The sequence below is a fragment of the Scardinius erythrophthalmus genome (genome assembly GCF_964197995.2).
Source record: "Scardinius erythrophthalmus genome assembly, chromosome: 10".
In the NCBI taxonomy this organism is placed as follows: Eukaryota; Metazoa; Chordata; class Actinopteri; order Cypriniformes; family Leuciscidae; genus Scardinius; species Scardinius erythrophthalmus.
Genome location: NC_138230.1, coordinates 39,158,054 through 39,185,118, shown reverse-complemented (window position 1 = coordinate 39,185,118; position 27,065 = coordinate 39,158,054). Strand labels below are relative to the sequence as shown.

The 27,065-nt window shown below is 38.0% G+C and overlaps 1 protein-coding gene across 5 annotated transcripts in view; it reads right to left on the bottom strand.

The window, feature by feature from the left end:
• Nucleotides 1-27,065, bottom strand: part of phf14 (PHD finger protein 14) — an 86,147-nt gene that overhangs the window by 43,721 nt on the left and 15,361 nt on the right. For 3 of the 5 annotated variants that reach the window (XM_081375752.1, XM_081375754.1, XM_081375755.1), the window contains exons 5-14: nt 22,416-22,575; nt 21,556-21,667; nt 20,026-20,163; nt 16,063-16,227; nt 15,691-15,961; nt 14,646-14,752; nt 11,828-11,923; nt 4,880-4,986; nt 4,517-4,648; nt 3,209-3,371 (exon numbers count right to left, since the gene is read on the bottom strand). In XM_081375752.1, the coding sequence (XP_081231878.1) occupies nt 3,209-3,371; nt 4,517-4,648; nt 4,880-4,986; nt 11,828-11,923; nt 14,646-14,752; nt 15,691-15,961; nt 16,063-16,227; nt 20,026-20,163; nt 21,556-21,667; nt 22,416-22,575 (1,451 nt within the window). The remainder of the gene's footprint in view (nt 1-3,208; nt 3,372-4,516; nt 4,649-4,879; nt 4,987-11,827; nt 11,924-14,645; nt 14,753-15,690; nt 15,962-16,062; nt 16,228-20,025; nt 20,164-21,555; nt 21,668-22,415; nt 22,576-27,065) is intronic. The other 2 variants (XM_081375753.1, XM_081375756.1) reach the window with 1 other exon arrangement.

Here is a 27,065-nt window from a genome sequence, read left to right as displayed (position 1 = left end):
GAAAAACTACTGGTGCATACAAAGGCACCGTAACAAAGAGTAGCCTACTGTGGTAATTCAAAGAAAACTAATGGCTTACAATCCAGGACAAACATGTTAAGTAATAATCAAAAACGTGTTTGATCAGAAAAACATTGTTTGCTACAAAGTTCACAAAACTATAGGACTATTTGGTCGCAAAAAATTAATAAAATTATCAAATTAAAAATAAAATAAATAAATAATTGCACTAGATTTAATTGCAGTGGTTCCTGTCCCATAAAACTCAATGCTTCTTGTTGTGGGTGGTTGCCAGGGCATTGCAATGTGGTTTCTAGGGAGTTCTGGATGGTTGCTAAGTGGTTACTTAGGCCAAGTCTAAAGAGCTCAATTCTAAGGCTCTATGATATCCTGGTCTCTAGGTATCGCACAAACCCTCCATTAAAGTCAGTCAAAACCTCATTGGTTCTTGTGGAAGCTCAAACGGGCTGCATAACAAGAGAATGAACCTCATTGGTTCTCACACTTCAAGCAAACGTGTAAGAGCTTCCGTTTACCACAACTAATGTGTGAGTCGATGAATGTCCTCTACTTTTATATGTGAATAAAAGCCTAAATTCAATCTGTTCATCATATAAATTGATCGTGTCTCTTTAGAAAATGTGGATGAAAAGTGACCCTTGCTTTATCAAACTCCACTAATTACAGCAACATTTCCAATTCCCTCAGTCTATCAAATAATGCAAAAATCTTTTATATAAGTCCAATAAAGAGTCACAACAAAATCTGTGTGTACCAGTCATGAAAGCCATTTCAGTTGTGCAGGAGGGCCGGTATTCAATGGCCCTGGAGAAGTGCGGCATATTAGCGAAGCCGACCACCACTGACTCCTGAACGGAAGGAATGGCGGGGGGGGTTGATTAGCTAGCCGTGATAAATCAGAACACAGCTTTACAAAGGCTTGCCACCACCACACCGGCTGGTTAAGGGCATTAAAAATGCAAAGCAGGACTCCTTTCAGCTGCTGCCACACTCTGGAGTGCAAGTGAAGATAAATTCTGCAATGAAGCATCTTTCTCTGGTGGAGTTTAGCCGGAGCTACAGAAGAGAGAGAAAAATAAAAGCCTTTTAATCCAGCTGCTCTCCACTGAAGCCTTCGCCTCACTTCTGGGCACGCGTCTCAGAGACTAAAGGGAAAACGCATTAACCCTGCCTGGCATACGCAAGCACATACTCACACACGTGAATACAGCAAACAAAAACAACGTCCAGAAGTCATTCCTTTTACCTTCATGTGAGCTACTTTGACAGCCATCAGCCAAGGCGGGCGGCTGCAGAAGCCATCTAAAATTACGCTTTACTTTCTAATTCGATTTAAAAGCTGGCAGGGAGAGGGGTTTATTGACTAATCTTTAAAACAAAAGGTTGAAAAAGACAAAATGAAGGAGGGCTGGAGAGCTTGTTGTTTCTCCGATGGATATCTTTTGTCATCCTTAAGGGAGCCGGGCTGCCGGAGCACTATCGCAGGATCAGAGAATGCTGGACAGTGATAAGTGGAAGCCATGGAGAGCCTATCTCTAGTCTGAGAAAGCACACACACACCTAGCCTCACACTTCAAAACATTGCTCAGCTTCTACAGCTAGAAGTAGTGTGTGCACAAGTCTGATCATTCAATAGACATTAAAATAATCGCTCCGTTCCAAAACATAGTGAGCTGCCTACGAAGGCAGCATTTTAAGGAATCATAGGCAAGCTACACATTTGGCAAAAAAAGTCCATTGTTTATTGTAGTGTAGTGTTGTGTGAGGTACAGCTCACACTGAAATCCCTTTCAAACCAAACAGCTTTCTGTTATTCGAATCGGCAAATCCAGAAGAACAACTTGAACTCATTACGAAATCTGTTATTGAAATGACTAGATTTCGACAAACAACTGTAAATGTGACCACATCTTAAGGGTTAAAGGGTTAGTTCTAGAAAATTCTGTCATCAATTACTCACTCTCATGTCGTCCCAAACCCTTAAGGCTTTCGTTCATCTCCAAACATGAATTAAGATATTTTAAACGGAATATTTTAAATGAAATAGATTAAATGAGAGATTTCTGTGAATAGAGAAGTCTATTCACCCAAAACTTTGATGGTTCAAAATATTCGTAAAGAAATCCATTTGAATCGAGTGGTTTAATACACATTTTTCTGAAGAGACGTGATCCCTTTATATGATGAGCAGATGTAATTTAGGCTTTTATTCACATAAACAGGTCAGCAAACATACACAGATCGCTCAAATATGGTAATGGAAGCTCAACCGTACTTGATGCACAACATGGATGAATAACAATCATTGGTTCTTGACAGTCAAGCATGCAAGCTTGAGCTCCGGGACCATATTGCGTTTTCTCTCATTCATAGTAATACGTTTGAACAGTCTTGGTATATATATAGTCTTCGATATTGTGCTGTTAGCTTAGCAACATGCTAATATCAAACTTTACTAGAATCAAATTTAAGTCAAGACATAGCACTATTTGTGTCAGAGTGTTCCAAATCAGTCACTTCTAAGGTTAGGATGCTATCTTTGAAGGCTGCTGCCTTTGTAGGGAGAAGGCGGCAAGGCAGCTCATCAAGTATTAGTGACAATTCTAAATGCTAATGTTCAAATAAAACTGAAATGCTAAGGAGCAGTCCCAAAGGGTTTTTTACTGATGGCTTAATTATGCCTGTATCAGTTTCAAGGTGATTTTATAAAACAATTCAATATGATATAGTAATCAACAAGGCTAGCAGTGACTTACACCAATAACCTCTGTGAAAGCTCAAGAGACTAAAGAACAGGTCAATTATCTGTTTTACATGAGGAGCAAAGAATCAATTTCAAGTCAATGAATGACTCTTCCACCTAAAACAACAGCCAGAGTTAAACCACCAATCAGGAAGAGCTAGACAAAGCTTAAAATGATCTAGTAAACAGTACTAGTAGTAGTAGTCCCTTGAGCCAAGTAATTCCCATTTTACACCAACATTTTCTAATGGATTTGTGAGTCTCTCTCAGAACTGGGCCATGTTTTCACTTTAGAGGCATTGAAGATGTAATTAATATTGTGAAGCATTAGTAGTCTGTGGTTAGAGAATCAACTTTTTCTTTAGGCTGCAAAAGCCACCCAGATTTGGCACCACAATTTCAATATCAGTGATATGATGATGCTCATGATATGCTGAAACTTACAGTCCCTCTCACTTGAAGCTTCTTGGGCTCTGGGCTCATTTCTTGAGGTATAAATTTGATTGGTCCCTTGATCTGCCTCCTGGACCTTTTGGTTCCATCCGGCAGCGTCTCCATGGCGATGTCAGCCTCATCACTGCTGGCCTGGTCGCACTCAGAGCACTGCCTGGAAAAGGATGAGCGAGAGACAGAACGAGAGAGAGAGACAGAGAGAGAGAGAGGAGTCAGGTATTCTTTTGCTTTCATTTGACCTTATTGATTTCTCAGTATGGAGAAATCTTTGAGATGAGAGGCTTTCAAGGTCCTTGCCCATGTTTTTCCATTGGAGGCAGACGTGTCATATTCATTCTAACAAAAGGGATGTTAAGTATCCCGCACAAACAATATATAAAATTGAAGGAATAGTCCAATTCTTTAGTGCGGGAAAAGCTTTTTGATTATACAGTATTACTGTCTCAGGGGCAGGCAGTTGCCAGTAATTAGGTACGACTTGGCCCCCTACACATTTTATCTTTCGAATGCTTTCTAATTTCCACCCAGCAGACCGGAACGACATCACGCTTTCTTATTCATGGATTAAATGAATTACTCGAATCAGCAGCGAAAGCATTGGGCTCAGCTTGACAAATAAACAAAACACAGAAACGCTCACGCACGCAACTGTGGAGCTCCACATAAATTTTGAAAGTGACAGTTAGGATAACCTTATGAAAGTAACATGGAGGGACTTTATGAAACACTACAAGTAGAAAAACACTCTTAGAATTTGAAACTGCATTTTTATTTTGCTACAGACATTTAAAAAAAATAGGGCTGTCAACTTAACTTTAATTTAGTGATTAATTATAACAAAAATGTAATAAAATTCCTCTGCAATTAATCTTGCTCTCAGACCCATTTATTAATTTATCATGTAATTTGATTAGAATTTTTAATCAATTGACAGCCCAAGATAAAAAAGAAGAAGTTTTACAGTTTATTTGTTTCCTTCAGAGCAGAGAATCCCAAGCGTTTTTAAGGTAAACTCCTTTGACCTTAAATATTTACTTGAAGTACGGCCTATGATTTTAAGTCAATATTTCAATAATTGGCTAATGGTCACGGGTAAATAATTAAATATTTTCTAAATATCTTTTTTAGAAAGTATTTTATTTTGATTGTTTTAATTTGTCTTATTTTAACAGTTAACAGTTTTAAAATCATTAGCCATTATTAATTATTAGAAACCCTGCTCAGGAGTTATAAGAGATGTAAGCACTTCCAGAAGAAATGTAATCACATTTCAATTCCCTCTCCCAGTCCTGTTCTCACCAGTAGCTGTTTTTGGTCTTCTTCGGCATGCGTGTGAGAGGTGGGTCCAGACAGCCCAGATGGTAATGCAGCTTACAGGTGTCACATAGCAGTAAAAGATGCTGGTCTTGGTTTTTCTTACAGATCCCACAGCTGCACATGCAGAACATGAAACTGTTTCTTATTTACAGCACACAGCCACATCAAAGCATTTACTTTTTAAGCCAAGATATCTTTTCACACTTTTTGTGTGTATAATATTGTATAATACACAGTGCATAATATTTTATGAACTCTAGGTCAACGTTTAAAAATGATATTACAATAGCACTGCCCAGGTGTCATAAATGACCTGTTGGCACCCTTTATTGGCAGCAAGCTGACCTGTAGAGCATAGCTGGGAGGTTTGACGACTTCCCTGGTGATCCACCCTCTTTCTTGCTTGGCTTTCTCTCTTTTGGAGCTTTCAGAACAGCAGGAGAGTTCAATTTCTGCAAATAAAGCAGAACAATAAAATTCATCCACATTCCAAAGACACACCAAATTATTCAGTGATAATATTAAACTAGACCATCTTAAATTGAGAAAGTTATTTTCTAAAGATATTTGCCAGGGTAGTGCCATAAAGTTGCAAAGGTGTTCTGGGTGGTTGCTTACACTATTAAGTAAATTTGAAAATTAAATGCAATTAAATATTTTAGAGTGAAACATTGGTTCTCAAAATATTTCTTTGGTAAGTAGCCTCTTTTAAACTAAAGTGTTTATTAGCCTAAACAAATACAATTCATTCAATAAACAATGAGTTTGTGACAATGAAAGCTGGCTGGAGCATTTGGGAATTATTTTTGCATTTCTGTTTGATGCTGTTCTTGGCATAGAAGTCAATTAATTTATGTCTGTTTTTCTCTCCTTTCATCTATATGTAACCTTCATATGATGTATCACACAAAGAACTGCTACTCCTCTAATAGTAGGAAACATATTTGTTTTAAAAACTAAGAATACATTTTTTATTTTATGCATTTTTTGCCAAACAAGGTCACTTGACATTCCTATCAGTACACTGAAAACTATTTAATTTTCTGTTTATTTTTAAAGGGAAATGAAAGCAAGCATGGGCTAGATCTCCCAGACACCTGAATAGTGACTATTACTACTTTCATTCTGCAAAGCAAATAAGCAACACTAGGGTGAGACATTTTATGTAGAGATATGAACAAGACAAAAAATATAATGTAAATCAGTTTAATCAAGAGTTTCTCTTGAAAGTTACTTCTAAAGATGCAGGGATGAGGTGTGGATGGGGTTTGGAGAGAGAACAGTGGCCAGGAAAGAAAAGAAAAAAAAAGTTTTTCTATTTTCTGTCTATACATCTGTGTTGCATCTTTTCTGTCCAGGTTAATTAGAAAAATTATCTAGTAGGAACCGGTCGCACAGCAACACAGAGCAGCTTCTCTCTAGTGGCTTTCTAATCTGAGCGTGCTCTGTTCAGTGTGCCCATGGTGACGGTCCCTCTCCACTGCACCGCCGGGATTATAACAGGCCGGAGAGCTGAGCGAGGAGATACCAGGTTTCACATCCTGAAAACCTCTGGATTACTGTGGCCAGTCCCTCACTCCACATCCCACATTTCACTGGGAATATTATTTGGAGAAAAAAGGTGTTTGACTAAGGACAAAACAAAACAAAAACTAAAAAAAGAAAAAAGCCTCACAGAACAGCCCGAACAGGCGGTTGGCCATCTGCTGAGGGAGCCAGACAGACTTTGCAGTCTTGCTGAGATTGTGGAGAATCCCAATGGTACCCTGAGAGGGGTCATATAACTCACACAATTTGCTTGGGGAGCCCACAATGACGTTTTAACAAATGGTGTCCACATCGAATATTTCATTTAACAAAAAACAAGCTATTTCTAAACATGACTAAAACAGCAATTAGAGAACAGCATCTAAATAGCTTAGTGAGTAATGTTTTCCTTGTCTGTAAATTGTTACCGAATTCACATTTGAGTCCACAACTGAATTTTCATCATTCTCTGAAAAAGTTCAGATATCTGAATGAAATATTTGACGTCCCAATAAAGCCCAATGTCATAATATTATTCATAGAGTAGTGCATTTTTGTTGATGTGCTAGTTTAAATATGGATATAGTAAATAACAGCTTAATCTTCACATCATATCAAGAACCAAATCAGTTTGAATTGTGTATGAATCATTCAGCCTGATTTGTGATTCAGATTTTTGTTGGATTCATTATCATTGTTGAAGCATGCATTAAGATGCAACTGAAGGACAGAAATACAAAAAATTTTAAATTGAAGTCCACTGCTAAAATTGTCATTTTTTGAAAAAGTTTAGATATCTGAATGGAACATTTGCCTTCTGAACAAGAAAAGAGTCACAAAAAAATAAAATACTACAATATTTTGGATTGATAAAATTATTTTAAATTATTATTCAGCACTATTTTTTTGTTTTGTTAATGTGCTTGGTTTTTTTGTGTGCCATCAACTTTTAAATAAGAACATCCAAAACTGTGAAAGAACTCGTTTGCAAATAACAGCTTGTTTACATGTCAAGAACCAGATCAGTTTGATTTGTGTATGAATCATTCAGTCTTATTTGTTCGATTTGATATTGTTGAAGCGTGCGTTAAGATGTAACTAAAGGACAAGTTGTATAAAATCGTTGCAAATAATTTCGCACACCAATGAATTGTTTCACATTCCCAGGGTTCTTCAAAGCGTAGTCGTCATAGATGGGTAAATTTCTATAGTGGTGAATAAAAACTACAATATTTTATTTCATCCTATATTGATTATGCTGTCAGTTGATTCAAGAGAAAGATGTCAAATTTGCAGTAACTCCTTCAGCAATTGTATTAGAAAGCACCGTTAACCAGTTTTCTGTAATTTAAAGGGACAGTTAACCCAAACCACGTCACTACCACTTTGACGCTTTAAAAAGTTCATAAAGAGACGCCCGTCTCCTACCTCCTCGCTCCATCATTGCAGAGTGTATCTGCCGAGAGGACTGAAGAGATCCAGAATCGAGTGGAGTGAAAAGCGACGATCGCTTTATATGATGAACAGGTTTAATTTAGGCTTTTATTGACATAAATATTGATCAGTGAACATAATCAGAAGCTCAACCGAACCTGCTTGACGCGCAAGAACAAACCTCTTGTAAAAGCTCAAATATACTGCGTCACACGAGAATTAACTTCATTGGTTTCTGTGGAAGCTCAAATGTCGTGGCCAACACACGAGAATGAACCTCATTGGTTCTCGCACATCAAGCCAACATTGCTAGAGCTTCCGTTTACCACAACTGGGTTGATGAATGTTTATATGTGAATAAAAGCCTAAATTCTATCTGTTCACCATATAAATTGATTGTGTCTCTGAACTGCTCAATTCATATGGATTACTTTTACAATCGCTTTATGAACTTTTTGAAGCGTCAAAGTGGTAGTTGCGTAGCTGTCAACGGAGGGACAGAGAGCTCTCAGATTTCATCAAAAAGATCTTCATTTGTGTTCTGAACATGAAGAGAAGTCATACAGGTGTGGAACGACATGAGGGAGAGTATGTAATGACAGAATTTTCTTTTCAGGGTGAACTAACCCCTTAAGGTATTATAATACAAAGCTTTTTTTTTTTTTTTCATGTCCAAAGCAGAATTTGTCAATTTCAGGAAGACAAAAAAAGGTTGTCCAAATAAAATGAACAAAATATTTCAGACTCAATGTAAATTTATAAAAGGTCATGTTATAAAAGGTCATACAAATTCATACTTGGTGCAAATAGACCTCGAGTTTGCGAAGTTGATAAGCTACCGAAGACACATTCATGCCCCCTTTCAAAGTGTACCAGTGAGAGTTCTCCCTCACCCAAGGTGGCACGAGAGATGAGACGCTCTCCTGAGAACATCAATAATTTGAGGGTTATGTGCAGACACCAATGACTGATAGGGAACGAAAATGTAGTAGATAGATGACACAAAGGAGCGGGGCGCCTTGACTGATGTTGCTACTTAAGCGGCGTGCGTTTTCTAATTATGTGATTTATGACCATCATTGCAGATTCACTGGCTCACTCTTTTCCAGACCACTCGGCTCTCCTCGCCTCCTTCTACCTCCTTGCTCCATTATTGCAGCATTTATCTGCCGAGAGGACATTTTAAGAGATCCTTTTAATTAACCATCTTACACACTCTCTAAGCTGGGTAACCAGTTATTCAACTCAAATTAAGTTTTAAACAAGTGCGCATGGGTGCATGCAAATGGACGCCTTTTAAATGTTTTGTCATTGTATCAGAAGCGAGATAACGACGTGAGCTGCAGTTCTGATTGTTGCGGTTTTAGGTTAATCGAGGGGAAGTGTGGACTTTCATATTCATTCTGGGGAGGCAATCTCATCAAATTCATTCTTCCTGGGTGTATCATAGTGATTAAAATGGTGACAAAACACAGAGGAATGGCGATACCTCCTTATTGACAACCGTTCACTCTGTGTGTGGCCCTGTAGCCTAGTCTACGCTAATTCTCCACATACACACTGCATGAAATTGGGCAACGTTTAGCTCCAACGAAGAGGCTGAACTTTTCTGACAAACTTTACAAACATTTCAAAACCCAGAATCCTTACAATTCCTTTCACAGTTGCTGTTGCCAGTGACATTCTTGTTTCAGGGCATATCCTGCTAAATGGCATTCTAAGTACAGACTGTTATTTAGACAAAAAGAGAGATCTACGGAACATTTCAGACCTTCACATTTTCGCACTCATTAAGTGACCGTCACCCATGGCGACGCTCCTTGGTGATGTGGTTGCCATAGTGAGCAGGGGACTTTTAGCTACAGAGTAAGGGCTGAGTGCATGGCCAATGACAGGTCAATCAGTTAGCGCAAATGAAAGAATTTCGCAAACAGGAGGCCCATTACAGCGAAGAGAATTACCTCAACGCTGTCTACCCAGTGGGGTGCTGCCTACAATCTAGATTTCTTTCAATCACAGCTCATTACCCAGGTGCAAAAAATCAAGGGAGAAGATTTCTGTTCTCTTTACACTCTTTTCACTGTGAAGTAAAAGACGAATTGTGCCAACAATACGCTCCAACTGCTCGATCCACGTGTTGCGTCTGAGCACCCAAAGTGTCTGCATTGAAGACCAAAACTGAGAAAGATGTCCATGAGCCAAAGAGATAGACTCAATTTACTTCACATTTTATTAACTGGAGGTTAATAAGCTGTAATGCACAATATAGCTTTCAAAAAAAGAGCGTGATTCACCATGCAGACATATAATGTTAAAATGTGCGGCCATTAATGTCCGTTTATGGAAACTAAGCTGCAATAAAAGTTATGCTTTGTGTGCACTATGCCAGTAGTTCAAGTGAAAGCATTAGCCAGGTTGTTTCAGGATAGCTGTTAAAGGGTTAGTTCACCCAAAAATGAAAATGATCCCATAATTTACTCACCCTCAAGCCATCCTAGGTGTATATGACTTTCTTCTTTCAGCCAAACACAATCTGAGCTATATAAAAAAAAAATCCTGTCTCTTCCAAGCTTTATAATGGGAGTTGGTACCCTAAATTTTGAAGGCCAGAAAAGCTCATCCATCCATCATAAAAGAAATCCATATGGCTCCAGGGGGTTAATAAAGGCCTTCTAAAGCAAAGTGATGCATTTTTGTAAGAAAAATATCCATATTTACAACATTAAAAACTATAATCACTAGCTTCCGGTAACAACCGTATGAAAGTCGAGTTCCGGCGGAAGAATAACCTCTGACCTGACGTATGACGTAGGATATAGGAGTAGCGTAAGCTTAGGAGAGAGTAGACGCCTCTTGCGGTTCAAACAAATAGGGCTGGGCAACAAACTCAAGCTCCTCTTCTATTATATCGAAATCCTACGACATTTATCTTTAAAAATATCTCGTTTTAGTCTTTTAATTCATGACCAGTGTTTTGTTTTGCTCTGTCTATCTCTGCGCTTCCGCGTTCGTCAACACATTATGTCATTCTTCCGCCGGAACTGGACTCACGTACGGACGTTAAAGTTTCTAAAGTTATAAATCTTTTTCTTACAAAAATGCATTGGTTCAGATGGTCTTTATTAACCATAAAAGTAATCGCCGGTCTCGCATCTCTCACGGAGGAGCGGGAATTTTCTTAGCAATGGTAAAACGCACATCAACCGATCACTACATTCAGATTCACCAATCGGTTCGGAATGAATTCAGTTAACGTTAGATTGAAACAAAAGGTGTGCATGTAAACAATGAATGGCGACTGCAGAAAGCAAAAAGCTGAATCCCGAATCCCGGACATTTGAACGATCTCGCCCGCCGGACATGTCAGGGAAAAAGAGGATGGTAACCCATTCAGCTTTCTCCTACTAAGCTTTCTCCACAGAACAAGAGCCTGCTAGCTTAGCTTCCAAAGAAAGACAGCTGACACTGTGTACATTCTGTGAGTGAGATCCCACCCTCTATGGGCGGGCTGAAAACATGCGGAACAACGCCCTCTACTGGCTGTAGTCTTTAGCCTCTGGCCAGAAAATCATCCGATGACGCAATATGACGATTTTTGCATCATCGGAGGTTTTTTTTCCAGACAAAAAATACATAAATCTCTTGTCTCAGGGGGATATGAGGGTTGGAAAGCATGGTAATTCGAAAATACTACAGGTTTTCTACTAATACAAAGCTTAATGCTAAATCCTGAAGTATCCCAACTCTGATTGTGTTTGGCTGAAAGAAGAAAGTCATATACCCCTAGGATGGCTCGAGGGTGGGTAAATTATGGGATAATTTTCATTTTAGGGTGAACTAACCCGGGAAAGAAATGTTCATTAAGACCTTTAAAACCAATTTTGTAACAAAGATATAAATATTATATTATTATTTTTAGGTGTCAACATGTAAAAAATAGTTTTATGAAATTGAGACCATAAAGGTAAAAAAATAAAAAGCTTATTTTTGTTAGTCTTTTGATGATACTCAATGTTCATCAATGTGGAAAATGTTTATGTAAAACTTAAAAAAAAAATACTTTGAATGTTTGAAAGACACCTTGAATAACATTAAAAATGGTATTTGAAAAAAAAAAAAAGGCTATGAAAGTGTAAAATATGGGCCCTTTAAAGCATCCCAGCCTGATCAGAGCACTTGAAGCACGCAGTTTGTATCAGGGCGGGATGTAAGCTCACTGGAGCTGTGATAGATGAGGCGTACAGCTGGATCAAGGATGGGATGGGGCGGAGAGAGACGGAATGAAGATGGACAGGGGAGAGAAAGAATGAGGCGGTTGAAGGTAAGCCGTACCTGTCCAAGGATCCCCCCCATCATGCTCCATATGGCTTGGCCCTCGGTCCTCAGCTGGCCATTGACATTCTGCAGGTCCTCCAGAGACTCGCACAGCTGTGGCAGATAAAACCGCGGCAAGGCGGGAGATAAGATAAGACAAGGACAAGTTGGCCAGCTCTGTCTGTTAGCGCACACGCACGGACTAACATGTACAAATCCAAAGGCGTACACAAACCTGTGAACATCTGAATGACTAATACACAAACACGTTTTTAGTGCGTTAGAAAAAAAAAAAACAGGTTGATTTCAGGCAAGCAACAAACGCTACCCATCAAAACACCCTCACAGAAAAAAAATACCATTTTCTACTTTTAACAGATTCAGAGCCCAGCACACCATGAAATATTCCATTACACTTCCTGCGTCTACATTTCTCTTTCTCGCACACACACGCACCGCTGTGGCATTTCGCTGTGTAGGGGCCACTCTCAGCTCCAGACAGTAGATAAGCGTCAGGCAGGCGTTTGATAAAGACGATGATGAGAGGAAACAGTGGAGAGGTGAAGTTATTATGGGTATGTGAAACGAAACTAAAGAGAGCCACCCTTATCTCCGCTTTCTGTGAAGATGAGTCTCCACGTGGGGAAGCTTGAGCTAACATTTAAAACCGTCTCCTCTTCAACACACACTCCAGATTAATACTGATGGCACAGCGGGGTCCAAAACATAATAATGCAACTATTTATATAGTTACATATCATTAATTGATTTTTTTTTTTTTTTTTTACAAAAAATCAATTAATAAAAAAAAGCTGTTTTTCCACCGCCGAGCCAAACCATTCTCATAACTTAACAGTTCCATTCTGTGCCGATCCGGCCCAGCCAGTAACATTTTTTAATGTGGGGCTGATAACGGAGCTCTTTGGAATGTCCTACAAATGCGTCAGTCGTTGCCTTAGTAACACAATAGTTTACAGACGGTATGAGACGTAAATAGCTGCCGTGTAATGGAGGATGATCAGATATTTCTTTTACTTTTATTATTAACTTGTGTTTACATCCATCAAATAGCATGCTTGGCCAGCTACAGAGAAACTAGTAGGCTGGCAACAAACAAGTGACCAATCGTAAGTGGCGATGTCAATACACGCACTCTACCAAGCACAGTTCAGTGCGGTTACACTGTGCTGAGTATTCTGGACCGAGAGCGGTTTGTAACCGTGTTGGTCCGAACCAAGCTCAAATGGAAATATAATTGGAACCGTTCCATGTTCTTAGAACCGCTTTGGACGATGGTGGAAAAGCAGCTAAAGTTTAAGCCTATATATAGAGTAGCCCCTACATGTCTTTGGTCACCATTTCACTCTAAAATAAACATTCTGTCATCATATTTTTTTTCTGTCAAACTTATTTTAAAGAACACTGGGGACCAAACATTTTTAAAAACATCTGGTGTTCTACAGAATAAAGAAATGCATCCATTTCCAGTTCCAAGAAAGAAAGAAAAAAGATTATGCAAAAAAACACATGGTTATGTATTTTTTGCGAATATACTGCACAAATAATAATAATAATAATAATAATATATATTTAGATATACCATTACTTTTATATAACATCTCTTCACCTACTTCACTTACAAGTGATCACCTACATACAGTGATAATAAACACCATACGCTAACACTAATATTCTCTTGCTGGTGACGCAAACGTTAAGCAGTTTGCAATAATGTCAAAAATATCAAACCCAACAATCAAACTAAAAGCAATAAACTATGTAACATACTATAATTCAGGATTATTAGACGCAATTTTAAGATGACTCAGACCACTGCGTTAGACAACTTTTGTGAATAAGCAGTCAGCTTTCCACAGATGTTGATTTCCTCAGGATCTCTCTCCAAGGCCAGCATCGTGCTAATGCATGTTGAGTGCCATAATTAACAACACACACTCCATTAATACCGCTTAATACATGTGGCACAGAAAGACTAGACGCCACATTAACTCCAACTTCTCGCTTTCATTCTACTCCTCATCGGGACAAATGAGAAAACACCATCTACCCAAATCTGCTTCAAGAGATCATGTTTAGAAGGATTGAGGGTCGGTGGCAAATAAATAAATCAGCACAGAACGTTAGCTGCTGTTATAACATACCAGGGGTTTTAAATAAAATTCACGAGTTTTTATTTTTATTTTGTTTCGTTTTAGTTTAATTGTTCATAAATATATTTTTATTTTGATTACTTGTTTGGATTTTGGAAAAAGAGTAGTTGGCTGTTTTGCAGTCTTTTTTCTTGATTGATTGATTGATTGATTGATTGATTGATTGATTCTTTCTTTCTTTCTTTCTTTCTTTCTTTCTTTCTTTCTTTCTTTCTTTCTAGTGTTATAAACCAAAAACTATTAAAATGGCTCTTATTATTTTTGTTTTGTTTTAGAGAAATCAGTCTTTTGCTAAATTTTTATTTTAGTTTACAAAAATGTTATTCACTACTAGTTTTTGTCATCAAATTTTCTGTTAACAAACATGACCTTGTGTTATACAGGATCTTAGCAGGATTTGCTTTTTTATTTCTCTCTGCAGTTGGTCTGGAACAAAGTAGCTTAAAAGGAGATTTCACAGTTGCATAGTAAATTGAAAGACCGAAGCATAATTGGCATTATTTAGTAGCTGTTCAGGAGTTACACTCTTGGGATAATATTCCAGCGGTGCGTCATTATTTCCTGGTGTGCTTGCCTCTTCTTAAGCACCAATAGCCCAAACAAGACTAGTGCTAATGTACAAAACAGATGCTAGCGAGAGCCTGGAGTGTCAACAATAGGCAGACCTTATCATACTCCATGTGCAGCTTCTCCTGCTCACTCTCCAGCTTGTCTTTGAGGTTCTTCTGCTCCACGATGTTGTCCTGGATCTGAATCATCCTCATGTTCCGCTCTGAATACCAAAAGACAAACAAATCGATACTGAGATTGCTATCAGAGTACAGGAAAAACTATATCAAAAGGAGATTGAGGGAGAAAGCGTGAAAAAAAGAGGAACGTTGGGGAAAAAAGAGGGAGAGAAAGTGCACTTATAGAGGATAGGCCTCCTGCTGGAACCTAATGGAGTGTGTGCCCAAGGTTACTCCACACATCTGCTCTTAACATCACTCATTTGGAGGGCAAGTGCCTAGCTACAAGGCTACAGAGCGGGATGCATGTCTTGCGCTCACTGTCTGATACCGCCTACGGTTCTGCAGACAGATTCAAGTGTGTTAGGGACAGTAAGCTACATGCTACAAATGCATCAATGCTTGTTCCATCCATTAAAAGGAAAAAAGCAGATTGAGAAATGCTGTTTCTCGAAAAATAGGTCATAGGCCTGATTAGTTATTTCTACTTAAAGTCCCCCTGTGGTGAAAATCAAGCTTTTAAATGTTGTTTATATGTCTATGTGGTGTTTTTAATATGATTTAAGAAAAACCATGTGCAAAGTCAACAGCATTGCTGAGTATTTTCTCCATAAAACTGCAGTGAACCAAAGACAGAATCCAAAACGCGTTTTGAAATTGCTGGTGTTTCTGACGTCACAAACTACCCTGTAACCAATCAGTTCAACGTGTGATCGTCTACGTGTGGATCTCTGAGCTGGTGTGAGTGAGTGGAAGCAGGGCTAATTTGCATATTCATAGAACCGCGTATAGACCTACTAAATGAAGCAAGGGTGTAGAGTTAGATTCAAGCTTTTTTAAGGCATGAAGAATTAGAAGGAGGAAAAAACTTGAAAAAAATGTCATTTTGATGATCAAACATCAGTTTTAAGGGATGGAATTATTGACTACAGGAGGACTTTTAATAATTTGAATTAGCAAATGAGAAACCAAAACCACTAACCTAGGTAGTAGTTAACGAAGTCTGCCGTGAGGGCAGGCTGCTTATGTTTGCGCCGTCCATCTACGCTTGCGCTGGTATCAGATGTGTCCACGGGGAAGATGTCTGTGCTGATACCCATGAGCTCGGCTTTACGCATCAGCTTACGAATGGCTGATGCACTAGAGGTGAGCGGTCGGGGAAGCTTCTCTCGGGGGACCCATGCCTGCGGTCGAGTGTTTCGAGACAGCTCTGCTTTCGCTCTGTACTGCTGGAGCCGAGTGGTTATTCGAGCCTAGGGGTCAGGAAATCATGGACATTTAAAAAGAAATTATGATTGATCATTCACAAGACTGTCTCACGTGTGGAAGAATGTGTCCAGATGGTAAATCTGACCTGAGCGGTAAATCTGACCTGAGCTTCAGGTGTAAGTTGCTTCTCTCTTTCCTGCAAAGACATTTTGCAATAGGACTGCAGGGCCAGGTAGTTCTTCCTTTTCCATTTCCTGTCAAAGCGGTCTGCGTGCTGCTTGCAGTATGCAAAGAAGGGATCTGCAATGTCCTGTGGGTGAAAAAGGAGCATGACTAGTGTAGATACAGACCCAAGAGAGCTTAAATCTTGAACCACAGCTTGATAAAACAAGAAAAAGAAAAGTCAGTGATGAATGAATACTTCTCATTAATAATTCTGAAAACAAAAACACATGTAGCAGCCATGTTTGTGTGTTGATAAGATTATGAAACGTCTGATACGCTTGCTAGATTCTGATTGGATGATGTGTATACACAGCCACTGTAAAACAAGACGACGTTGCATTTTGGGGCTGTGTACATCCGGTCACTTCATGCAATTTTACTGACCGGATAGTAATCTGATTTGATAAAACTGTTCCATTTACACTCGGCCACAAAAACGTGTCTCCGCAAAAGTAATATAAATCCGATCCTCAAGTCCACAAGTCTGACGAAAGCAACAGATATGCACTGTATTTTATTTATCAGCTAATTTTAAGATCAAAGACCGCAATAGGAGAGAGAGCAGCATCACCAATGGTACAATAATTTAGTTTCACTCCTTTTAATGAAGATGACTGAGTGTTAAGCTTCAGGATCCGATAAAGAATTTCAGTTTAATTTGCGGCAGTTTGCATGTCGGCTTGCTGAAGAGATGCTCGGCAACTCATATGCAACGGGCCATATGTGTGGTGAATGCGATGCGTGTTCCGGTAGCCTATAACACGGTCTCACACGTTACATTTTTTTTTACAATATTGGGAGGAATAAAATTTGCATATGTGATTTCAACAAACAGATGCATTAACACTTGTCCAGTTTCGTTTGGAACGCATTTCAAACCTCCTCCCAAAGTGGTTTGAGTGATCGGATTTAAATCGTAAGGCATTTACACCTGGTCTTTTCATAAAAGCATGAAGTGACCAGGTGTTTGGCCCTTTATTGTGTGAAAGTTTTGCGTGGTAAGCCTGGCGTATAATATAATCCGTGTAATGTCATATTAATGTATTTTCATACTGTATGATGCATACCGGACAGTTCAAAAGTTTTGAGCGTATTGTTTGAGGAATACATTTTTATAGCATGGATACATTAAATGAATGAAAAGTGAAAGTAAAAAATGTATAACGTTATAAAATAAGATAAGATTTTTATTTCAAATCAGTGTTGTTCTATTCATAAAATAATCCGTAAAAAATGCATAACGGTCTGCACAATTATATTAAGTAGAGCCCAAAAATCTGCATATTAGAATGACTTATGAAGGATCATGTGACACTTAAGTCTAGAGTAATGGCTGCTGAAAATCCAGTTGCCATCACAGGAATAAATTACATTTAAAAAAAACTAAAAATATATTTTACATTTTAATAATATCGTTTTTGCAGCCTTGGTGAGCATAATCTTAGAAAACATGGAAAATATCTCTCCAAACTTTTGAATGGTAGCGGATGTTGCGAATAAATTAAATAATCATTAATGAGGTACTTGTTCATCATATTTTCTTGTTACTTAATAACAATACTTTTAGTCTGGGAGGGACGATGAACTTCAGCTTATTCATTCTAACCTGGTTGATTTAAAATAATACGGTATTATTAGTATTGTATTTTTGTTTAAAATGCCCCTATTGTGGTTTTTCGAATATTCCCTTTCATGCAGTGTGTAACAGCTGTTTGTGAATGTAAAAGGTCTGCAAAGTTGTAAAGTTGAAAGTACATGATAAATAAAGAATCGACTCTGAACCGCCTAAACGAGTCGTTTGTATTTCGAATCCTACTGCGTGACGGTTCTACGTCACTAGAAAACACATTTGCATAATGCCTGCCTCTGTTGCACGTTGTCCGCAACTTGATCAGCCCTCAAATGTCATTTTACTGACGATTGATTAAAACAAATGCAGATGTCAAAGTCAGAGTATTATAAAATAATCTACTGATGTCTAGAGTGACATCTCGGCTGTGGTGCAAAACAATTTTTAATCTACTTCTTAAAATGCACACAACTTGGAGGAAGCTGAGGGAAGGGTTTATGTCTTAGAGAACACAATCTGAGTTATTCCATTCAGGTTATTTTAAGATTTTTCATCATCTTAACTTAGACAATCGCTGCAGGTTTTATTTTGAGTGCTTGTGTGCTCACACACCGGATCATTTTAATGTACAATCTGATTATGGAGGAAATGGTAGTATCTTCTGAATTACAGGCTGACGCATTCTTGCCGTTGTGATAATGATGCCCAGCACTCCACGTTTTTATAGACCACCAGTGTCTGTGCATTCTCTGATAGCCGTGATAAATAGCTGGTCACAAAAGGCCTGTAAAAATTCCCCTCTCTTTTAAAGGACAAGTACATTTTGCAGAGAATGAGGGAGCTGAAGCCGAGGGGCAAGACAATGACTGATGTAAGGCTGGCAGGATTTTTCCAGGAATGGAAGTGGACTGCCTTTCTCAGAAACAGCATTTTTCAGAAAAGGAGGGAACCTTAGAACAATGTCAACCTGTTTCAGCAGTTTCTGAAATCTCTGCAGCGAAGACATCAGCAGCAAGTTTCTCCTCCCTGGTTACATCTCCTCGTCACACGCATAGCATTTCAACCCCTCCCTCGAGGGCAGATGGAAGCACAGCCATTTCCCCGTCAACCACGGAATCGTTTAGGCTTAAGGTGTCTCGCTGGATGCTATCAGCCCACTCACCTGTTGATATGAGGCCCTTTGCACAGCTGACTGGATTAAGTGGATTGCAGTGAGTAGGCACTTTTCGCCAGTGTTTATCTGCACTGAACGCCACCATCATGTGCTTCTCCAATACGGACTGAATATTTGAGCCATGAGGCTGATGGTCTGTGACCATGGGCTGGTAATTTGTTCGACTGGCTGGCCTTGTGCTCTGAGCCCTCTTTCCTATGCTTATGTGTATCTATTTGATAAACTCATGCATTTGAAGTTCCAATATGCATGTGTAATATGCGTGTTCACAGAGAATCAGAATCTAGAGGATAAGGGATAGTCCATTTTAAAGTTCACACAATTCCATATGACTTTGCTCCGTGGAATAAAAGAGAAGAAATGTATTTATTTTTGATTATGAATTGGTAACTAGAGCTTTCAAGCTTCAAAAAGGATACAAAAGCATCATAACAGTATCCAAATAATAATAATAAACTAATAATATTCCATGATTTGTATCCTATACTGCACATTTTGAAACCATTCAGTTTTGTGCGACAACCTGGCATTTAGGTTATTCACTGACAATATTCCTCTCCAGTAACCTCCATTAACCACTGCTAATCGAGTCAAACTTGAGAACCGAATCTGTCAGATTCATGAATTAATCATTCATGCTCAAAAGAATGATTTGTTCATGAATCTGCTACATAATTAAGCAATCAAATGGCTTCAGAAGGGTTGGAAAATAGCACCTGCACCATATATAAGTCACATGGACTACTTGTATGATATTTTCATGGTGCTTTTTGTCCTTTTAGAGCTTGGTTACCCTGTAATCATCCACTTTTATTATAGTTCAAAGAGTGGCCAGGATGCCTTTGTATTCCAAAAACGTCAGTCAGCCCAACAGGTTTTGAAATAAATGTGGGTGAAAAGTAAAAAGCTTTTTGCTTTTTGAAATGGATTTAAGGACAAGTAGAATAGTTTTTTTGTGAGGAAAAAAAGAAAAGAAAAGGAAAAAGACTGAAAGAATTTGCTTACAAGCCTGATTACAAGAGGTTGACAGGCTGGAGAGTAAAACAAAATATATATACATTACAAAGCGACCGAGGAAAAAGTTGTAGAAAATAAACATCAATTAAAAGCAGATTAAAGAGGCTGACCACATAACACACCTCTTCTGCAGCAGCTTCAGACAGCAGCCCTTCCCGTTGAGCACACGTAACGTGGAAGAATGAGCGGCACATTCCAGCATCACAGCTGATGCAAACGCCTGTGCGAGCAAAGCGTGCGTCCTCACACAAACTACACTCCTGCAAACCATCAACACAAACAGGCCGTTGTGACAAAACTATGACATACTTGAAAAACAAGGCATTAAAAAAAAAGCTTTCCAGCATTTGCTGACTTAGGTCTTATTACTTTCATACTAATGACTTGGGATTATTTCTGTTTTTGCAAAGTCAAGAAAGGTAAACCGCTAGCTGATTGTGTAACAGAGCTTTGATATGAAAAAATAAAAATCTTTAAACACCATTATAACAATCCCACATTCATTTGCTGTATAGTTCTATATTTAAGATAAAGTGGACAACGAGGCTCTAAAAGCCCATTTGACTTTCTCCAATTACTGGAGTTCAAAATTAAAATAATAATAGCCTTTCTCTAGGAGTAATTTCTTTTCACATGTACAGCACAAACCATTAAAGAAAGCCGTTCAAGTGCTTCTAAAGTAATTTGCTTCCCAGTAAAAGGAACCTCTTCTGACTTACTGACACATAAAATAATGTCAGATAGAGTAAATGTCAAAATGTCTACAGTCGACAGAAATTCTTGGGAGGGAAATGAAAGACGCCCTTTGCTCACAGAATAGAGTCAGCATTTCATATACTTTATCAGAAAATTTATTTTTTGTTGTTTTATTTTTTTAAATAAAGGACAAAAAAAGTGATTTCATGATTCAGTATTAATAGATGTTATGCCAAATGTCAAGCAATTAAAATTTAGTTCAATTAAAATAGTTTTAACAATATCTAGGATGCACCAATTTATCAACTACTTTAATGAGTGTCATCAGCTGATATTCATCTTACATTCATAAATAAATATTGTAAATATCATAATATAGACACCAAATAAACATTTACCATTCAAAAACAAAAGGAAGATTCAAATATCATATATCGATTCTGTTAAATCGATTAACCTAAAAACATCTTAAAAAAAGTTTGTTTCTATGATATGAATTACATATACATTTATATATATTTTTTTTATATATATATATATATATAAATCATGGTCGCACCACATGACATTTAAAGCTACGGACAATTCATCTACGTGAAAAAACACTAAAATCACTTAAATTAAATTTTTAAAATGAATTTAGGTGTACACAACATCCTTAATGTTTGAATAATTGCAATATATTTATTTATTGTGTATATTATTATACATTTCTGATATACATATATATACATATTTATAATAACAATAACAACATATTTATATAACAATTTATCATTTCACTGTATGTGTATGAAGAATTTTGCTGCAGCATAAGAAAGAAATTCTTTAAGTCAACGTTCGGGTCAAATTTGGTTGATTAGGGTTAATATCGGCTTCAGTATTAACAACCTGTTTTTGAGCTAATGATCATTAATTTTTTTGTAGCTGTGTCATTAATAACTTCTGATACTTGCCTTTGCCCCATACTTTGAATAGTTCATCTCTGTGAGTGTTACTGGCCTCAGCTTGTCAATATCTCCAAATGCAACGCCTGGAACATAAAGGGCACACACCACGTGCACCCACCTTCAGCAGAACAAAATAAAGTTGAGTTATCATCTGTAATATCTAAATTACACAATTATCATAGTATAAGGACAGGTTATTATTCACTTCATGTGCTGAATAACAAATTACGATAGTAATGATCCAGATGTCCACTATTAGAAGAACAAAGCAGCATCTAGTTAATGGACTACTATTCACTAGGCTATTCCTTGAATAACTGCTATACCCTTTAAGCCCTTCAGAGGAGAAAATACTCAGCTGAAGGTTCAAATGTACTCTAACTTGACCATTTGGTGTGACAAAATTTCAAATGCAGACTTTAGGAAGGAGAATCCGAAGTCCAATATAAAGATATCCATCTCTGGTGAGCGAACGCTCCACACTTTAATTTGCTGTGTTTTTCATGCTCTACTGAAGTAGTAAATTTGGGTGCAGGCGGGCTGAGGAGCACTATCAGTGATAACGTGGCTTGAGTCTTCACGCTTCAGATGCCTCTCTCTTCCTCTCCCTCTCTCTCTCAGCCCTATCCCTCCCTCCCTCCTAGCCAAATCCACCACCTTTTCTCTCCTTCACAAACCCGTCCCTCTTCAAGTATTTCACTTATTTAGCATCTTTTCAGAATCTTTGCTCAGAGAATGCCACAAAACTTTCAACGAATGAACAACACTAAAAGAAGTAAAAGGTGTGACGGGGATGGCAGTGCCTTTAATTAATCTACTAATGATGATAAAATGTAATATCAGACCACGCATCGGTTAAAACGCACCTCCCCGCATCAGTTTCTTTGAAGATGCCGTCCTGACTGGGACAGAGTTCACAGCTGGGTGTAACGCCATTCTTGCAAGCGTCACAGAACCACGGTTCTGTTGAGTTCTCTGAGGCCGAGCTCATGATAGAGTCACTTTCACCATCAACACCATAGCAACCTGAGGGAACAAGAAAAATCAAATGAATGTTGAGTAAATGTTGAGTATTTGATATTACTGACTGCTCAATAAGTTCTTATATTATAACCTATTCACAATCATAAACGACATACTAAATTATCTGAGAAATATTATATATTTATAATATTTTAAAAAATGGTGTACACTACACACAGACACACACACAAATAAATGTATACACATACATACACTGCCCAGCCAAAAAAAAGAAATCACTGTTTGGATTTAAATGGGCAAATGCAAATGTGATTATTATGTGTCTAGCATGCTATATATGTTTGACAATGCTTCTAACCCTAATTGATAGTGTGTGTAGCTTTTCACTTCTTAAACAACCATGTAGGAAGACACATCATGGCCATAATCCAGGATGACTATGTCAAGATTCATCAGGCTCAAATTGTGAAAAAATGGTTGTGAGGGAACATGAAGAATCATTTTCACACATGAATTGGCTCCTCTGAGTCCAGACCTAAATTCATTGAAAGTATTTGCGATGTGCTGGAAGAGACTTTACAGAGTGCTGGACTCTTGCATTGTCAAGACAAGATCTTGACCAAAAAAAGATGCACCTCTTGATGGAAATAACATCACAACATTAATTTCCATCAAGAGGTGCATACATTTTTTATCAAGATCTTGTGGAGCCAGTGAATATGTTACCAGGGCAATTAGAAATCTGAACTACAGCAGAAAATATCCTTAATGCTGAGGTGCATGATGTTACAGTTGTGCCTGGAAGAGTGTCAAAAGAACAAAAACATCTACAGCACAGAATGTTTTTTTTGCTATACTTTTTCCGACAAAGAAAACAAATAAGGCCATTTGATCGAATTGTAGCATCACAAGTCCATAAAGATGGAAGTATTGGACCAATGAAAGCATTTTAATGCTGTCACCTTAATTTCCTCGGGTTGCAAAGACAATTACTGTGCTGATCAGGTTACCATGACGCCTATTACACTCAGCAAACGTGCTCCATGCCACCAATAAGGACGGCAATCAGCTCCTTCTCAACACTAGAGATAACGTTCCTGTTCCTAATACAGCAAACCGGCCCCCAGGCGTAGGAGAAATGGAGAGAGAGACAATCAAATAAAAGTTCAGATCCTTTGCATACTCACCACAAAAGACCCAACCAGCAAAGTGTGCAGAGAATGCTTAAGCTTGGCTTCTCTCTGAGCCCTAACCAGCAGGCTAAACTACTACTACTTCTGGGTTTGTGGTGATATTGTGTAGAACATGGGAATTGTAGACATTAAAGGGGACTTGTTATGCCCCTTTTTACAAGATGTAATATAAGTCTCAGTTGTTCTCAGAATGCGTCTGTGAAGTTTCAGCTCAAAATGACCCTCAGTTAATTTATTATGTCATGTTGTAAATGCCTATTTTTGAGTTGAAGGATAAAAATGCTGTTTTCGTGCATGTATCTTTAAATGCAAATGAGCTACTGCTCCCCGCCCCGCCTTCCAGAAGAGGGCGGAGCCTGAACAGCTCGTGCCTCCAATTCGCTCTGTGCACAAAATGGCGACCGTTGACGTTTCGAACTTGAGTGTGTGGGCCAGTACTTCCGGTGAAAACTTCCGGTGATCTGACAGCCAGAGCGAGAGACAACAGCGACCGAGGTCCATTACCACAGCGATATTTTTCACATTGAGTGTTTTTAGGATTCAAGAGAGGTGACTTGCCTTTCAGAGGGTGACAGCCTCAGCACTTGATTGTTGTGTGCCGTTATGTACCATGTCGTCACGTTATAACAGAGAAGTCAGCTTTCATGCATTCCCCGTTGACGCTGCGGAACGGGCATGAGTGGATACAGAAGATCCGGAGGGGTGACTTCAACCCGACCAAATTTTTAAATGCAGAATTTTCAGTGTATTTCACCTGTGCGTTTCTATGCTTTCTATTACTGCATTTATTTTGTGCAAGTGAGATGAGTAAAGACCATCTGTTTAATAAATCATTATCTGTCTGGTGTTTATATGCAGCACATACAGTATTTTTCTACGTGTGTAAAATATACACAAACTTACCCATACATTTTTTTTGTGGTACCTACAGTTAAAAATGCAAAATATGTGATAATAATATTGATCGAGCGATTGATGTAAGTAAAAATATATGCGCAGAATTGAGAAAATAGTATTTATGGAGATAAATTGTAGGCAGCCTATCACAGGGCAAACATGTGAATGTTCACGGTGCATTTTATGCAAACAACTCTAATCGTAGTTATAACTCTATTGGGTCATTGACGAATAAGGTTTTTAAAAGTGTAAAAAAAAAATAGAATGGAGATTTAACTATATTTGAAACCATTTTTTAGTTTACTTAGTTTTTTTTAGTTTAAGATTTTGTGGTTTGTACAATCAATTAACACTGTTTTTTGTCATTTTTTACAAGATGGAAAAAATCTCACCAAAAAGTCATTGGTTTAACCACTGATTTGAAAGTTAAAAACGGATTTGACATTGATGTTGAGATAGTATATAGTGTGTACCACAGAAGAAATTAAAACAAATTATCACTGATCTCATAAATGTAATCATTTATTGGACTACTCTAAACACTCCAACATATTCAAGTAAAACATTGCACAGGGAAAGGAGAAAAGGGGAAATGTAAAAAAAAAAAAGAGCCTTGTATTTGTATTATTGTAGTTCCTTTAGTTATTAAAAGCAATATTATTCCATTTAAATATTTACTATATCGGTTTTACCGAATGACTTTTTGACACTTCAAAATCTTTAAAATACCTTTATATGTAGTATAATATAATTAAAACCTTTTGGATTCAGTAAAAGAGATCAAGTTGTACTACCTTACATACTTTGGATGTTATATATTTGTTTTTTATTATTATTAAGGCCTTTGGACAAAAAAAAAAGACCCGTCACGTCATTGACCCATTTACAGTAGGCATAATTGTTATTGCGTATGCAGCATGAGTCAAATACAATCTTCTGTTCGTGAACAGTTGTATTTCATTCATTAATCTGACTACTGTTTTTACTTACATCTATTGCTTGATCAATATTATTATCACATATTTAACATTTTTAACTGTATGGTACGACAAACAATTTAATATGGGTAAGTTTGTGTATATTTTACTCATAGTAAAATACTGTATGTGCTGCATATAAACACCAGACAGATAATGATTTATTAAACAGATGGTCTTTACTCATCTCACTTGCACAAAATAAATGCAGTAATAGAAAGCATAGAAACGCACTGAAAATGATATGCATTTAAAAATTTGGTCGGGTTGAAGTCATCCCTCCGGATCTTCTGTATCCACTCATGCCCGTTCTGCAGCGTCAACGGGGAATGCATGAAAGCTGACTTCTCTGTTATAAGTAACGTGACGACATGGTACATAACGGCACACAACAATCAAGTGCTGAGGCTGTCACCCTCTGAAAGGCAAGTCACCTCTCATGAATCCTAAAAACACTCAATGTGAAAAACATCGCTGTGGTAATGGACCTCGGTCGCTGTTGTCTCTCGCTCTTGCTGTCTCCCGCTCTGGCTGTCAGATCACCGGAAGTACTGGCCCACACACTCAAGTTCGAAACGTCAACGGTCGCCATTTTGTGCACGGAGCGAATATGCTGCCAAAAACTAAAACATCTGTTTGGGTTTGATTATCATCTCTATCGCGGTCATGCTCACGTGACATTGCAGATCATCATCATGAAAGTTTATTAGCATGCATTTTGAAGCCATATCAGTCTAAACTTCTGATTTATGGTTTACTGAGCGCACACGCCCGGAAAAAGCTTAATTAAAGCTTAACTTTAGAAGCTTTAATAAGAATACATTTCTTGAATGCTGCTGTTGTTGAGGAAATAAACATGGCAGACTCTGTAAAGCTCACTCAGGGCGGGATCTATGCTAATGGAGCAGGGTCCGTCAGCAGTCATGGGCAGGGCCTGTACAATGTGACATCACATTGCATAGAAACTGCAAACAGCTTGTACTGAGACACTGCTTATGATTTATGGGGATTCAAAAAAGAGGAGTGAGTGGATTTTTACCATTATAGGATGGTTGTGTACATACTGCTGACACACATTTATGTTCAAAAACCATGTTAAAGTGAATTTTGCATAATAGCTTTAAAATAAGAAAGCTGAAGGGATACATTAATTTATGCAATTTTGTGTTGATGGTGCAAGGTAAGATATGTTGAGCTTGAAAATTTATGTTTGCCAGAATCATTCAGGTCATCACCATAACTGTACGTGAGCATAACTTTAACTGAAGCGCACACAGCATCACCAGTAGAATCAAATAAGAGCCTTTTCATACCCTCATCTTGCAGTCATTTTGAACCATACGGTAATGGGTACCATTATGAAGCCCAGCCCGACGTTTATTTTCTTAAAGAAAGGTATTATGGGAACACTGTTGGCAACAGTTGGGTGCGTATTACTGACTAGGCTTTGAACCATAGGGCTGGA